This window comes from Bactrocera dorsalis, chromosome 3, assembly GCF_023373825.1.
Source record: "Bactrocera dorsalis isolate Fly_Bdor chromosome 3, ASM2337382v1, whole genome shotgun sequence".
NCBI classification, from domain to species: Eukaryota; Metazoa; Arthropoda; class Insecta; order Diptera; family Tephritidae; genus Bactrocera; species Bactrocera dorsalis.
This window is the reverse complement of record NC_064305.1, coordinates 12,955,738-12,972,332: the sequence shown is the minus strand read 5'-3', so window position 1 is coordinate 12,972,332 and position 16,595 is coordinate 12,955,738. Positions and strand designations below refer to the sequence as shown.

At 38.2% G+C, this 16,595-nt stretch overlaps 1 protein-coding gene across 2 annotated transcripts in view; it reads right to left on the bottom strand.

Annotated features, from left to right (window-relative positions):
• Positions 1–10,720: 10,720 nt before the first annotated feature.
• LOC105233244 (uncharacterized) overlaps positions 10,721–16,595 on the bottom strand; it is a 217,744-nt gene continuing 211,869 nt past the window's right edge. For both annotated transcript variants that reach the window (XM_049451540.1, XM_049451539.1), the window contains exon 8: positions 10,721–11,979. In XM_049451540.1, coding sequence (XP_049307497.1) covers positions 11,160–11,979 — 820 coding nt within the window. In that variant the 3' untranslated portion in view covers positions 10,721–11,159. The remainder of the gene's footprint in view (positions 11,980–16,595) is intronic.

Here is a 16,595-nt window from a genome sequence, read left to right as displayed (position 1 = left end):
CCCTTCATATGATTGAGCAAGAGATGTCGACGTTGCGTCAGAGCAACAAGAACATCCTGCAGTTCTATGATGAAGTAGAACGAAAACTTACCTTGCTCGTAAACAAAACAGCGATGTCATATAGTGGAAACGCTGAGCTAATCAGCACTCTTAATCAAAAATATCGACAAGATGCGCTACGAGTGTTTATTTCAGGTCTCAATAGGCCTCTATGCGATGTTTTGTTCTCCTCGAGGCCTGCCGATATGCCCACAGCACTAGCCCTTGCACAAGAGCTAGAAGCTAACCAAGCCAGATCTGCATTCGCCTATTCGTTCCTCAATAGGAAGGAGCGACCGCTTGGAGCCATTCAGAGGGCAACCCCATTCATCCCCCAGGATCTCCCTCAATATCGAAAAATGGAAGCCACCCGACAGGATGTGACACCGATGGAGGTCGATCCATCCCTTTCTTACCATCGACAGAATAGACAGCAATTGCGCCAATCGATTAACCAAGGCCAGGGAACTCAACCAGGATTCACTGTGAATCCTCTTTCTCAGAGGAATCCGTTCAATACTTACCGGTCCCAAGGGAAGCAAGAAGTAGCTCAAAAGAGGCGAGTGGAAAGCGACAGACAGACGGCACCAAAGATGCAGCGCGTAAACCACCTAGGAACGCAGGGATATGGGGACGAGAAGCAAGGGTGCGATGAAGACTATAGTGGTGACCAGAATATTAATAACGGCGAGGACATACAGTACGACGACCAATACTTGGACGAACCTATTGATGAAATTAATTTTTTAGATCAAAGTCCCTCCTGCCATATGTAAGTAGATCATTCGCAGGGAGGGAATTAAAATTTTTAATAGACACTGGTGCCGCGAAAAATTATGTTAAGGACTTCGATTTCCTTAAGGGCATTAAGGAGGTTGAGAAGCCCTTCCTTGTCAACTCAATCCACGGGACTGATAACATAAAACATAAATGCACTATACATTTCTTCGACCAAAATGCTCAATTCTATATTCTGACCTCCCTCCAGACATTTGACGGTATCATAGGGTTTGACTTCCTTAGAGAAATAGGTGCAGACCTAGACATGAAGAACGGGATTATTCACTATAATGGTAAAAGAGAAACTCTTAGGCATTTTCCTTGTCGAGACGTGAACGCTATCCTGTCTACTAATAATCGAGAAAATCGAATATCAAAGTTAATAAAGGAGCATTCAGGAGTGTTTGCCGCACCAAATGAGTCATTGCCTTATAATACAAATATTGTAGGAACAATAAGAACCGTTGATAACAATCCAGTCTATTCCAAAAGCTACCCATATCCAATGGCTTCAGCCGACTTCGTAAATCGAGAAATTTCCGATCTGCTCCGCAACGGCATAATAAGACCTTCACGGTCACCGTATAATAATCCAATATGGGTTGTAGGAAAAAAGGGACTAACTGAATCTGGAGAAAAAAACATGCGCCTGGTTATTGATTTCAGGAAGCTTAATGAGAAAACGATAAGCGATAGATATCCCATTCCCGAGACTTCAGTCATCTTGGCTAATCTGGGAAAATCATCGTTTTTTACCACTCTTGATCTTAAGTCTGGGTTTCACCAGATAAGACTAGCAGAACGGGACAGGGAAAAGACAGCATTCTCCGTTAATAACGGGAAATATGAATTTTGCCGACTTCCGTTCGGCCTTAAGAATGCGCCTAGCATCTTTCAGCGGGCCATCGATGACGTTCTTCGAGACGAAATTGGCAAGTGTTGCCATGTTTACGTTGACGACGTCATTATCTTCTCTAGGGATGAAGATCAGCACGTCAAGGATGTTAAACGTATTCTCGAAAAGCTTTACGAAGCAAACATGAGAGTGTCACTTGAAAAAACCAAGTTTATAAGAAGCGAAGTAGAATTCCTCGGATTCATTGTCTCTAGGGATGGAATAAAAACCTGCCCAGACAAGGTGCAAGACATTGTCAAATATGAAGCTCCAAGAACACTTCGTGCCTTGCGGTCCTTCCTCGGACTCTCAGGGTACTATAGACGGTTCGTGAAGGACTATGCGTCAATTGTTAAGCCATTAACGAAATACCTTCGCGGCGAAAATGGACATGTTAGCGCCAATCGTTCTAAAAACGTTCATATTCGACTGGACGAAGAGGCGATACGAGCATTTGGTAAAATCAAGGAAATTTTAGCTTCAGAGGACGTCCTCTTACTATATCCTGATTTTGAAAAACCTTTCGACTTAACGACCGATGCATCCTCACATGCATTGGGCGCGGTTCTGTCACAGGGCGGTCGACCTGTCACCATGATTTCCCGGACCTTGTCATCCACTGAAGAAAATTACGCTACAAATGAGCGCGAGCTCTTAGCAATAGTCTGGTCCCTCCAGAAATTGAGAAATTATCTTTATGGTGTTAAACAGCTTAACATCTACACAGACCATCAACCCCTTACGTTCGCCATATCGGATAAAAACCCAAACGCGAAACTTAAGCGATGGAGAGCATTTGTGGAGGAATTTTCCCCTAAATTTTTCTACAAGCCAGGGAAGGATAATGTCGTAGCGGATGCGTTGTCACGACAGCATATTAATAGTTTGGAAAATTCAGGCTCCTCTACGGATGCTACAGCACACAGTGAGGTATCACTCACTAAAACTATTCCCACAATAGAGAATCCTATTAATTGCTTTAGGAGTCAAATAATTCTTGAAGAAGGTAGCTCCCCATCGAAGACTTCAAAAATAATTTTTAAAACGCAGATGAGGCACCATGTCATCTTTAATGACAGAAATGAACTACCGAAAATCATAGGAGACTGTGTTAATCCTAATGTTGTAAACGGACTATTATGTGACATACCAACACTTGCAAGAATTCAAGACGAAGTATTAACGAAATTCCCAGGTGTAAAATTCCGACATGCAACGAGGCAAGTGATAGACATAACCAATGAAGACGATCAGAAGGAGATATTGGAAACCGAACATAATCGGGCCCATCGTTCTTTAAAAGAAAACCTGCAACAGATTCTAAAGGAGTATTATTTCCCCAGAATGCGACAGAAATTGAGGGAATTAGTAATTAACTGTAAAATCTGCCGGGAGGCCAAGTACCAACGCCATCCCCCGAATCCGACGGTAGGCCAAACCCCTATACCACAGTATCCTGGAGAAATTCTCCACCTCGACATCTATTCAACGGATAAGAAACATTTCCTGACGTGTGTCGACAAGTTCTCAAAATTCGCGATAGTTTCACCCATTGCTTCCAGGTCAATAGTTGACGTAAAACAACCTATTATACAGATTCTAAATTTTTTTAAAAATACAAAAACCATAGTTTGCGATAATGAAAAGTCCTTCAATTCGCAAACAATAAAGTCACTGTTGAGAGATAATTTTTCGGTGATCATGTTTACAACCCCTCCGCATCATAGTACCACTAATGGGCAGGTCGAAAGGTTCCATAGCACATTAACAGAGATTGCAAGGTGCACTAAACTTACACAAGGACTGAACGAGACGGTGGATTTGATATTGCTTGCTACATCGAAATATAATAGGTCGGTTCATTCCGTTACGGGACAAAGGCCTATAGATGTAGTTCATTCTATTCCTCAGCAATTACGAGAAGACATCGTGAACAAAATTGTCAGGGCACAAGCACTTGAGTTAGGTCGATTGAATAAACATAAGAAGTTGAAAACATATCAACCCGGAGACAAAGTATTTGTTAAAACCAATAAAAGAATTGGCAATAAATTAACAAAATTGTATGTGGAAAATTTTATTGAGCAGGACTTGGGAACTACGGTCATGATAAATGGTAAACGGGTTCACAAGGCAAACTTGAGGTAAAGCAAGTTTTTTTTCTTTTTTCCCAGATACTCGTTTTTGACGGTTATTTCCTGGACGCAGGCGAAATTATTTAATTACACCAACTCACACTACATGATGATTTCAACTGGGAAAGTTGCTATTCACGACCAATATGGTATTTTGCTACATAAAACTAACTTGACGAATTATGAAACTATAGCGACAGATACGGAAGGGCTGCTTGAACAGTTTCCACATTCTCCTGCAAGGAAATTGCTCCAAGCGGATGCTGGTCAGATCCTCGTTTTATTGGAGACTCTGAAGACCCATCACCGACATTCACGTGGTATCAACATTATAGGTACTGCACTGAAATACATCGCAGGGACACCCGACTTCGACGATTTTAACGAGGTCGCAACCAAAGAACGTGAACTGATTGAGGCTAATGAACGACAGATTACAATTAACACTCAGCTTCAGACAAGAATAAATAATCTGACACGAGCAATGAATGACCTACTTAAAATTACAAAAGAAAAAATTGTGGACACAGGGCATTTATTTGGGTTGGCTACAGCAAGAAACAGGGCAGTACTAGCAGACCTCACAAACTTAGTTCATTCAGTAACACTAGGAAAGCATAACATAATTGATCCCGTCATTTTGGATAGTGATGATACTAAAATTTTGCTATTTGCCGAACACTTTGCCAATATTACTATAAGCGATATTTTAACAGCCTCTAAGCTAAGAATATTACAGGATAGTGATAATATTTATTTTGTAGTTAAATATCCTAAAATCAGCAGAATTTGTGAAAAAATTAAGCTTTTACCTGTAATTCATAGTAAGAAGATAATTAACTTAGAAACAGATATAGCAGCACACTGCGCTCCCGACTACCAACCTCTCACAAACTGCAAAAATGCTGCAACCCTTACATTTTGCCAGCCACTTGCTTCAGCCTTGTGCGTGGAACAGCTATTGAATCATAATTCAGCGCAATGCAAAACAACTTCAGCAGAACACATCGCCCCTATTGAAGAAATTGCCGACGGCCTAATAGTGGTAAATGACCAGTGCGTTGAGATCTCAGAGGGAACACGGTCAAGCGTTACTATAAAGGGCACCTTTCTCGTTATGTTTGAAGGTAATGTCACCATAAACGGAACTAATCATGTCAACTGGAAAAAAGTTGTTAAATCCCACCCCGAAGCCCCTCCTTCAACGATAGTAAAGTTTACGGAACATATAAAAACTCTATCATTGCCGTATCTGGAAGAGGTACATGTAAAGAACTTAAAGCATATTGCATCACTACAACAGGAAATGGCAACCAAACATTTGATCTCGATTGGTTCACTGGGGCTAGTGGCTACGATCATCATTTTTATGATAATAGCCTACTTTTGGTCCAGGATGCAGCGAAAGCTAGCCATCATTGAAGTGATTAGAAACGCCGACACTGCAACTCCACCCGACGTGTAAGAGGCACCCGAGGACGGTCGCTTTCAAAAGGGGGAGTAGTTAACACACAAGTTAACACACATAGCCAAACCACCATCTGCTTATTCATTCCACCTGCAGTGCATCGAAATGCTTACGATGCAACTTACCTTCCGCGCATGATAACAACAGCAATAACAACAGTATGCGAAATCAGCGACAATAACATTCCCATAGGTATGGAAAGTGCTGACGCTTTGTCTGCAGAGTAGCGTGTGACAGCAACAACGACAACAACGGCGAACCGCAGTGGCAGCGGCAGCGACGCTTAGGGTAGCGTTAAGTTAGGAATTGGCTTTTGGTTAGGGAAATAATTAGTCTAAGACCGACTCTGTAACCGTAAAGATTTGGCAGCTCCTGCATAGCAGGAGAAATAAAAGTTTCGAAAAATTAAAATTAAAGAGATTTCATTATTTATATGTAAAGCGGCAGAGTAAATATTTGTTGTTTAGCTTTCACTGCTTCCGGCTGAATTTTTTGTTCTACCGTGTACGGCATATTTAAAGTGATATTTATTTTTGACCAGCCGCTCGCCTCACATTTCCGCATGTCAGCTGTGACTTTCAGTCTCGTTGCCATATGCGCTTGTTTGTGATATTGTTTATGCACTCGTTTTTTGTTTTGGCTAATTTTTTATGTCGCTCGTAAATTCCCGCTACGTTGTCAAAATAAAATAACATTGCGCTGGTCGGCACGTCGGCAAATCTATTAAAAAATTCAAATATTTATTTATGCGCGTCCATTACCGTTTATTTACTCACTCCACACCGCGTTTGGGGGCGAGTACCGTTATCCCTATTGCTGATTGCCTGCTTTCACTTTCCATTTGGCTACAGACGAACTGGTATAAAAAGTTCGGTCTTTGGGGACAATTAAGTATATATGCACGGACAGACAGTATAGACAGTAATGAGGTCCACATACTTACTTTTTGTTGTATTTTTTCGCTCTCAGGACCGGTAGTTAATTTTCAAAGTGAGGTTTTTATATGCAGCGATACCAATTAGTTGGCTGTCACTGTGAGTTAAATGTCTAATTTGGATTATGAGGTAGAATTTACATATTTAATTGTTATTGTTTTTTGTTTGTTTTTTGTTTGAGAATTTATGACTTCTCTAGTATGATGTATTTTAAAGAAATTGTTTTATTCGATTTTTATATTTCATTTTTACTAAACTTTTGAGAACTTTTGGTAGAAATTTGTAGTTATCAGGTTAAATTTAGGGTGCTAAGAAGCAGAGTTTTAATGGTAGAAAAAGAATTAGCTTCTTCTCTCATTGCCTTTCAATTTTGCTTTTTGGTAGAAACTCAATCAGGCTCAATTTTGGATTTAAGAAGGATTTAGAAGAAGAAGTAGATTTAACTTCTCCCAATTCCCTATTAATTTGTTACATATTAATTGCTTCTGCTAACTGTATAGGTCCCGATTCGGTAGATATTCCTTCTTAAAGTTCATCACTTAAATCCCCGCCATTTCCTTAGGGGCTTCCAAAATATTTTATTCTCAGCCGGGCTTTAGGAGCGGGCTGATCCCACATCGCCTTCCTCCGTACAGCTTTGGCAAAAAATGTCCGTCAAAATATTTAGTCACACCATTTGTGTGAAGTTTGAACAATATCCAGTCAGAACACCTGCACTTCCAACAAGATTGACTTTACCAAGTGCAAATGGTTCAGAGGACCTCTTAGTTTTCATTTTGGGCTAGAAAGCCGAGCTCACTGGAGGCCAAAAGGTCTAGCGCCAAAGCAAGAATACATCAGAAAACCTACTCGCTTTCATCGGGTGAAATTATAGTAAGAGTACGCTTCCTAACAAGCTCATTGGCATTACAGATTCCCCTACAAGTCTTATATGGTAAAAGTTTGAAGCTAATGAGGTTGGGTACTCTTTGATTAGTTTTAAGCACACAGTCAGCGATACTTCACCTACAACTCTATCTCTTAACTTCAAACCATCCGTTGTCACTGCTGCTCTTCTCCAACAGCTGGCGGTTCTGACAGATAGACTTTTATAAGGATTCAAGCAATATTTTGATGTTCTAAAAAGTTCTTGACTATAAATTCTATAAATAATTGCTGGAATGCACTTCAGCAAAGTTTATCGCAGTGCCTTGGAGACGATAAATCCATTTTGAAAGCACGTAAGCTTCATCATATGTAGAGAGCTAATATATTAGCTGAAATTTCTTCAGGGGCAGCTGACTGCCAGTTGGCTCTATATAAGTGAAGCAAGTACCGTGCCTGCCCAGCGCTTAGATGACTCTCGCGCCTCGATGTGACCTCAGGGCAAAGTGGCTCTATATGTAAAGCAGGCGCCTTACCAGTGATTTGGTGACCCCAACGTCGCGGTGTGATGTGACTTAGAAGTCACATGGTTACTTCAGGAGAAGCAGACTGTCAGCTGGATCTATATAAGTACAGCAGGCACCGTGCATAACTCGTGATGTGATTTAAGAGTCATGTAGTGACTTAAGGAAAAGCTGGCTGTCAGCTGGCTCTATATAAGAAACGCAGACACGTATCCGGCCAGTGTTTAGGTCACACTACCGCCTCCTGTGTGATGTGAATTGGAATTCGCAAGGTGATTTCAGGGGAATCTCACTGCCAGCTAGTTATATTATAAGCAAAGCGGCCTTCGGGTCTGATCGGTGCCAATATGATTCTCACGCCGTTTTGTGATGTGATTTGGAAGTCGCAAGGTGATTTTAGGCGAAGCTGGCTGCCACTTTCTTTATTTATATAAGTAAAGCAAGCACTGTGTCTAGTCAGTTATTTGTTAACTCTCGTTCCGCCATGTGATGTGATTAAAGAGTCATGCGATGACTTTAGGGGAAGCTTTTCTCAAGACGAAAGTTTAAGTTTAAGTTTTTCAGTTATGTTCCTTCTAGCGCGTAAATTTTTCAAGCTGGTTTAGAAGATGATACTCAGTGTGGAGAGATTAGTGTTGACTTCTCTGCACATCAACTTTTCTCATTTCTTATAATTACGATCCTTCTCTCACCGTGGTCTGCTCTGAAGGCATCGTCTCATAAGGGCGTGCGTCAATCTTCTTTTTGACCGCGTGACAGACAACCAATAAAGGCGACTACTAGTTTTTGGGAACTGATAGCGGCTCTGTCGTGCAAATGCAGTCAGTAGAAGATGGATTCAGAAGGTGAAAAGAGGACGGAATCGACACCCATATCTGTCTCTAGGTGCATAAGGCTGAGACAAACAGGAACGTTACCCGCCAAGGCTAAGTTAAAAGGGACGTGTTGCCTCTCTATCGGTTCCAATGGGAAGGAAAAGATGAAGCAAGTCGATAAAAATCTACTGACAATGCTAGGGTAACTATATGCGGCGGAATCGCCAGTACCAGCAGTGAAACTTCTGCTCGAGATATGGGCAACACTGTGAAAACAAAGGTAACAAACGCGAAATGGACACACCGGGGGAATTTGTAGAGCAGTATACTGGCGGGAACTTTTCATCAGCTGCAATTTCATGTATACTGACGATTGCAGCGTCTTCCGAGCGGAGGTGCTAAGACTCTTTTGAAGCCATATGATGAGAAGTCAATAAGGGACCAAAATTAAATGAACTGGTAGTCGATGTGGAAATAACATCTGCTTCAAGCTTTAATTATGGAAAAGGAATTTTTAACCTGTGGATAAAATAATAGTCAATTTTTTCTTTTAAAAATTAATAATTTTATTCTATTATCTTTTACTCTTCGTATTTATTGGTTGTTTTTGCTTTACATCGAAATTGTTTTTTTATTTATTACGAATATTATTTTAAGTTTTTTTTTTAATCCATTTAATATGTTCTCTCACTTACTTATTTTTTTACCATTATTGTATTACAGCTTAACTGTTTTGCTCATCAGCTTACTAATAGACAATTGCTTCGTATTTTCTCTACAATTCGTTTATTTTTTATATTCATATTTCTTAAGAATACTATTATTTACTTAATTATAAATCTATGTATCTACATATATTCGTTTGTTTCTCTATATACATTTCATATTTGAACTTTTTTATTTAGTTCAAAGTTTTCGTAATAGTTATTTGAACTCAAATACTAACACACACACAAATTAGCATATGCGGATACTTTCTTCAATAGGAAACTAATTTATACTATAAATGAGAAAAGAAAACAACTGTCTTTATTGTTGACCAGCGTATTTAAAATGAAACTCTATAAGAACAACAAAGCGGCGGGGGCCAATGAATTGCCGGCCGAACTATACAAACGCGGCGGCGAAGAACTGATAAGGAACATGTATCAGCTTCTTTGTGGAGTATGGTCGGACGATAGCATGGCCAACGATTGGAATTTGAGTGTGCTCTGCCCAATTCACAAAAATGCACCCCACATTCTGCGCCAACTACCGTGGGATAAGTCTCCTATCATATAAGGTTCGATCGACCGTATTGTGGGAAAGATTAAAGCCCACCGTCAACAAACTGATTGGACCTTATCAATGTGGCTTCAGGCCTGGAAAATCAACAATTGAACAGATATTCACCATATGCCAAATCTTGGAAAAGATCCGTGAAAAGAGAATCGACACACATCACTTCTTCCAGTCAGGATCCGAGCCATTCGATATCAAACGAGATTTCGACAATCTAAGTAGGGAAGGTACTATCTTTTATAAGAGTTTACAACTGCTGACGTATGCTGATGACATCGATATCATTGGCCATAACAACCACGCCTTCAGTTCTGCTTTCTGTAGGTTGGACAAAGAAGAGAGCAACTGGGTCTGGCGTGAACGAGGACAAGACGAAATATCTCCTGGCATCAAACAAATAGCCGTCGCACTCGTGATTTGGTTGCGACGTCGCTGTTGACAGTCATAACTTCGAAGTGGTAGATAATTTCTTCTATCTTGGAACCAGGACCAACGCAAAATAACTCTTGCTAGCAGGTGCTACTTCGGATTGAGTAGGAAATTTAGAAGTAAAGTCCCCTCTCGACGAACTAAGACCAAATTCTGCAGCCACATCATCCCCGTTATGATATATGACGAAAGACATGGACGATGAAAATATCTGATGAGACGGCGTTACGAGTTTTCGAGAGAAAGGATTTTCGGAAGATTAATGGTGCTCTACGTATTGGTAAAGACGAATATCGCACTCGACGTACGATGAGATGTACGAGATTTACGACAACATTGCCATACTTCAGCGAATTAAAAGACGTCGGCTACGGTAGGTACTCCTATCACTCCTATCACCAAAGTCTTATTGAGCTTGGAACTGTTTTCCACCTATGAAGTTTGGAAAAATATATATATTATTGAACTTAATGGTTTTGGTCGACCAAGATTTGAGGTCTTTCACTTAATCCTATCGGGATTAAATGGATGGGGAAACTGGGAAAAGAGCTATTTCGACGGGTTTAAGAGACACACTTTTCTGTTTCCATCCACAGTATGCAACGAGCTCTCATTGACAATTCACCACAAGCCTTCCGCTAAGGACCAAGCGACTTATGTCAACTCTAACTTACACGTTATGCTAACGGTAAATCAATAAAGGTAAGTAAAACGCTTAACTAAAACTTTTAACGCTCGTACGCACTTTTACAGCAAAAATATTTACAGCGCTCAACTAACCACTAATTAACCGCTACTTAACTTAGAGCTTTGTATATATGACTAGATTATTATTTAACGCTTTCCCTGCTCATTTACTTCCTACTGCTAACACTTCAACTTATTAACTAATTTTTCTGCTACTACCGCTGCCTCTTCTGCTACCGCTTACATACTACAAAAACTGCGCCACCGCACCGGCGCTGCTGCGACGCGCCAACAAGCGTCGCCACTATCAATCATTGGCCAACTTCAGTCGCACCGCAATCCGTTTGCACTTCCACATTAGCTGCGTTTCCAGTATGCTGAAAGACATCGCGACCAGAACCAGGCCCAACAAGAGATAGGCGCAACAAGCGAAGAGCTGCACGTGCGGTCCGTGGAACGTGCGTTCTGGCATGAAGTCGCCATAGCCGATGGTGGTCAAGGTGACAAAGCAAAAGTAGGCGCCATCCACAATGGACCAATTCTCCCAGAAGGCGAAAATCACAGTGCCCAAGCATATGTAGCAGATGAGTATGAGCAGCACAATGCTGATGGGCACCTGTGCGCCGTTCTCCTCCGTCTCGCCGTCGGCATTCGAGGCGGTCTCGTCGTCCTCAGCCTCGTCGGCAGTCGCATCGGTATCACAGTAGGCAGTCTGTTCATCTGGCTTGGTTTGTTTGTTGCCTTTGTTGAGTTTTGTTAAGCGGAACTGTTCGCCAGCTGTGGTGTCACGTTGCATGTACGCTGCTTCCGCGTCCACGTCCTCGTCGTCGGAGGTCTCGGTGGCTGTGTCGCCATAACAGCTGCTCGATTTCCCACTTCGGTGGCTTGTTACGTGCATGTTGCAGCCAGCGCGTCGTGTTGCGGCATATGTGGTTGATTTACGTGCCGCCGCATTCCGTTGGAAGGTGTTTAGTGTGTGTCGATGGAAAGAGGCTGCGGTGGCATTGAAGAGACTGCGCGCGCCCCGCTGCTCTTCGTCTGTGCTGCCGGCGTTGCTGTGTGCGTTGATGGCGCCGCTGCTGCCAGAGATCAGTGGTACACGTGATGGTGTGCCGTGTGGGCAGTTACTAGAAGAGAGTAAGCGGGGAAGAAATATTTAGTTTTTAGTTTTTTACAGTTAGACTTTTTTGAAATAATTTTGGATAATGTTTTAGTTAATGTTTGCTTTCAAAAGTATCCTTAAGCTCATAACAGTTTGCAGTTGCTTTCAATCTGCACATATTTTAATCTCTCTCTCTCTCTCTCTCTCTCTTGGTTCCCTTCATTTATTTGCATTACATAACTGTTAATACTTTTATTTGCGGAAACTTTTGATGAACTAAATGCATTAGAGTTAGCTCAGGATAATTTTGGTGAGTTTAAGCCTCTTATGCTAACCCTAGACTGTTTCAAGCAACACATTTTTGTAATTAAGGTAATATTTACACAGAGTTTTCGGGGTGTATGTATATCCCATTATTGCCACTATATTCGTTTACTTTCTCATAACGCTTGGAATATCCGAGAATTTTATTAAAACATATTTTTGTTTGGGAATTAATAAGTTAAATTGTTTTTAAAAGCTACAAATGGGTAAAAGGGTTAAGAAAGGTTGCCACCTGTTTTAAATTTTTTTTTATTATAACCAAAAAATAAACTCACTGTTATTAAATAAGTCACAACAATAAGTTCTCAAGAAAATTGCACTTAAAAATAAATCAGTGTTGCCACATGTTTCAAAATATTTTTTGTTATAACTATAAAATAAACTCATTAATACTCAATAAGCCGCAACCACAAGGAGTTCAATAAAATTGCACTTAAAAATAAACTACAGTTGCCACCTGTTTTGAAATAATTTTTATTACAACCTATTTGCAAGTAAAAAGTTTTATGAAAATTGAATATTTTTGGATTTTTAAAAATAAACCGAATTTTGAACAGATAAAAAGATTATTGAGGAGGGTTGCCACTTGTTTTAGACAATGTATTCTAGTATGAGCTATTTTTACTTACTATTATATGATAAACTAATTACTATTAAATAAGCCGCAACCACAAGTAGTTCAAGAAAATTGCACTTAAAAATAAAATAGGGTTGCCACCTGTTTTAATAATATTTGTTTTGTAACAACTTTGTAAGTAAAGACTTTTGAGAACACTAAACTGACAGCTCAAGAAAATTGCATTTAAAAGTAAACCAGGGTTGCCACCTGTTTTAAACGTATTTGTTTTATAACAACAAATCAGACTGGATAATATTTTCTGTTTGGAAAATTAAACAGTATTATTAAAAGTGTAAGCAATTGTTGTGTAGGGTTGCCACTTATACGAACAATTGTATAAAATATATAACGATTTACTATTTAACTACTTCTAAGCCAGCTCCAACATAAATACATTAATGGAAGTCATAAGTAAGTGTAAGTGAAGTTCAAGGTAATTTTCTTCTTTAAGGTATATTTACGGAGAGTTGCCACTAGTTTGAATTTAATTTATGCACTTTAACATGAGCTAATGATTATAAGATAAGTCGCAAGCATGATTAAAAAATCATTAAGTTAATTGAATCGAATCGGCAATAAAAACTCAATGCTTTTAAGAACGCCGACATACTTTTTCCGAAGAGCTGCCACCTTTTTAAATTTTTTGACCCAAAAGAATTTCCGAAAAAACTCAAATATTACAAAATGAACATTCAAGCTATAGAGGTTGAAGCATTATATTTTTAGGTTAAATTTTTGAGAAAAGTGTTGCCACATGTTTAAAAAATATAAGAATAAAATCATTATGTTAATTGAATCGAATCGAAAAGCAAAACTCAATAGTTTGAAAAGAAATTAACGACACATTTTTTTTTGAAGAGCTGCCACCTATTTACATTTTTTGACTCAAATGAATTTGTTGAAAGAAAAATCAAATATTCCAAGTTGAACATTGAAACTATAGAGGCTGAAGAAATATTTCTGTTGGTTCAATTTATGAGAGAGGTGTTGCCACATGTTTCAAAAATTTTAGACTAAAATCATTAAGTTAAATGAATCGGAACGGAAATTAATTCAATAGTTTTGAGGAGAAAACCGGGTATACCCTTTTTACAGAGCTGCCACGTCTTTTAATTTTTTGACGCGAATAAAACCAAAAACAAAATGTCAAATTAATTTTACAAAGTAAATTGAATAAAACGGGTTAGAAATTAGAGCTAAATACTTTTTTACATATTATATTTCGACCTGAAACAGTTTGGAAAAATAGTTAAAATATTACAAATGAATATTGAAACTACAGAAGATTATATATGTATTTCTGTTTATAAAATTTTTAGAAAAAAGTGTTGCCACACTATTAAAAAATATATGATTAAATTTACAAAGAAAATTTAATACTTCGAATCAGAAATTATAAATTGAAGACTTTAAGCAAGAACACTGCAGTTATATTACTTAGGGGTTGCCAGCTGTTAAAAATAAATGTTTAAAGAATTATAAAATAAAGTCAATTAAATGTGTTTGAGAAATATTGGATGTAGTATAATATTAATAATACTGAAGGTGAAAAAATAATTAAGTTAATAAAATTTTTAAGTAAAGTGTTGCCACATATTTTGAAAATATTTGATTAAATTAACGAAGAAATTTGAATACTGCGAGGCAGAAATAAGAAATTAAAAAATGTAACCAAGAATAAAATAAGTATATTATTTAAGGGTTGCCATCTGTTAAAAATAAATGTTAAAAAAATTTAAAATAAATTCAAAAAAATATGTCTGAGAAGTATTGGGTGTAGTATAAGATTTATTTTTCATTTCAATCAAAATAAAAAAAAACAATAATTTAAGGAAAGTGTTGCCACTTAATAAATAATAAATTAAATTTACAATAAAAATGGGATATTAAAGTTGAAAAAAATTTAAGCTAGAACGCAGTAGTTCAATTAAGATTCCCAAAAAAATAGCAATAGAAAGGTGCTGCCACATATTTAAAAAAATTAATTAAATTTTAAATGTAAATGAAATTTTACCGAAAGAGATTATCAATTTTAAGCAAAAACGCAAGAGCAAAATTTTTTTAAGGGTTGCCATCTGTCAAAATTTTTTTTAATTATAAAATTTGAAAAATATTTTAAATGGTATAGTATGTCTATCCTAATACAGATTTTAAACGACTGAAAGTCAAACTGAAATTTTAATTTGTGCACAATCTTCAGCGTATCATTTCCCCTTTGAATTGCCACACAATTGCAACGATTTATTTTCGTTATCTCTCTAACTATCATTTCCAGACCGCTTTTACCCACCGAAAACTAAACCCTTTCAGCTCGTAATCATCCCTTCCTTAGTACCTTTTTTCTAAACTTGCTGCCTCCACTGTCCGTTGCAAAAGAAACCCTTTACCATTTGCTATATTTGCATGCCTTGTGAACCCCTTTTTCTTTAAGCTGCCTACACTAATCACTTCATCCGTTTTTACATATGTACACCCAATTGCTTTTTCATTTGTTTTATTGAGCATTCAATTTATCTTGTTTTTCCATTCGCCTGCCAAGCCCGATGATCGCATCGTTGTGCTCAATTTAATATCTAAACAATCACAAAACGAAATAGTCATTTACAGTCTGTCCCTAACCCTTGCGACGGTCGCAATTCCACCATGGCTACCGACCGCACATGGCGTATACGTGACATTTTGCTAAACCACACATATGCTTGCTTACATTCCCGCACATACATTTACATAAATATATGTATATACAAGAAAATGTATGCCTTTGCCTTCACTACTTTTGTTTGGTCTCAGCTTTTGCTTAGCACAGCAATTTGCATAGTTTTCGGCTTTTGAGCTTGGCATGCGCACAAACACACGTACTCAATATAGTACTGTTGTGTGTGTTTGTCGTTGTGTTGTGCGCTGTATTGACTTTTGAAATTGCTGCTTGTCATCGTCGCAGTTCTCGCTTATTTTCGGCATGATTTATGATGTTGAAAATCAAAATGTTATTATGCTTGTTGTGACTGGCGTTTGCGGTTGATAGCTTTATTTTCAAATAAATTATAACTACAATACAGCGCGGTAGAGTTTGGCAGGATATTAAGGATTTATTTAATAATAAGGAGTATATTTCTATGCTTAGTTATAAGGAAATACATTTCTTTTTATAAATAAGATAAAACTGCTCATAGACTTTGCAGTGCAAACTGCTCTAAGCAAGGAAAAAATTACCTTTTTCAGTTTTTTTGAGATTTTGATTGGTCAGTTTGTATGGCAGCTATATGTTATAGTTGACCGATCTCAACCATTTCTTTGAATATTCTACTGTTGTGTGAAATATTAATGTGTGCCAAATTTTGCGATTATATCTCGTCAAATAAAAAAGTTTTCCTTACAAGAGCGTCATTTTGTTCGACCAGTTTGTATGGCAGCTATATGTTATAGTTGACCGATCTATATAATTTCTTCGGAGATTATTGCTATGATCTGTATAATAATCTATTTCAAATTTCGTTAAGATTGCTTGTCAAATAAAAAAGTTTTTCATACAAGAACATAACTTTCATCGTTCGGTTTGTATGGCAGCGATATGTTATAGTTGACCGATCTGATCATAATATTGGGAAATTAAAGCGTTGCCTAAAATAATAAGATATGCCAAATTTTTTGAAGATATCTCGTCAAATGAAAAAGTTTTTCATACAAGAACTTAATTC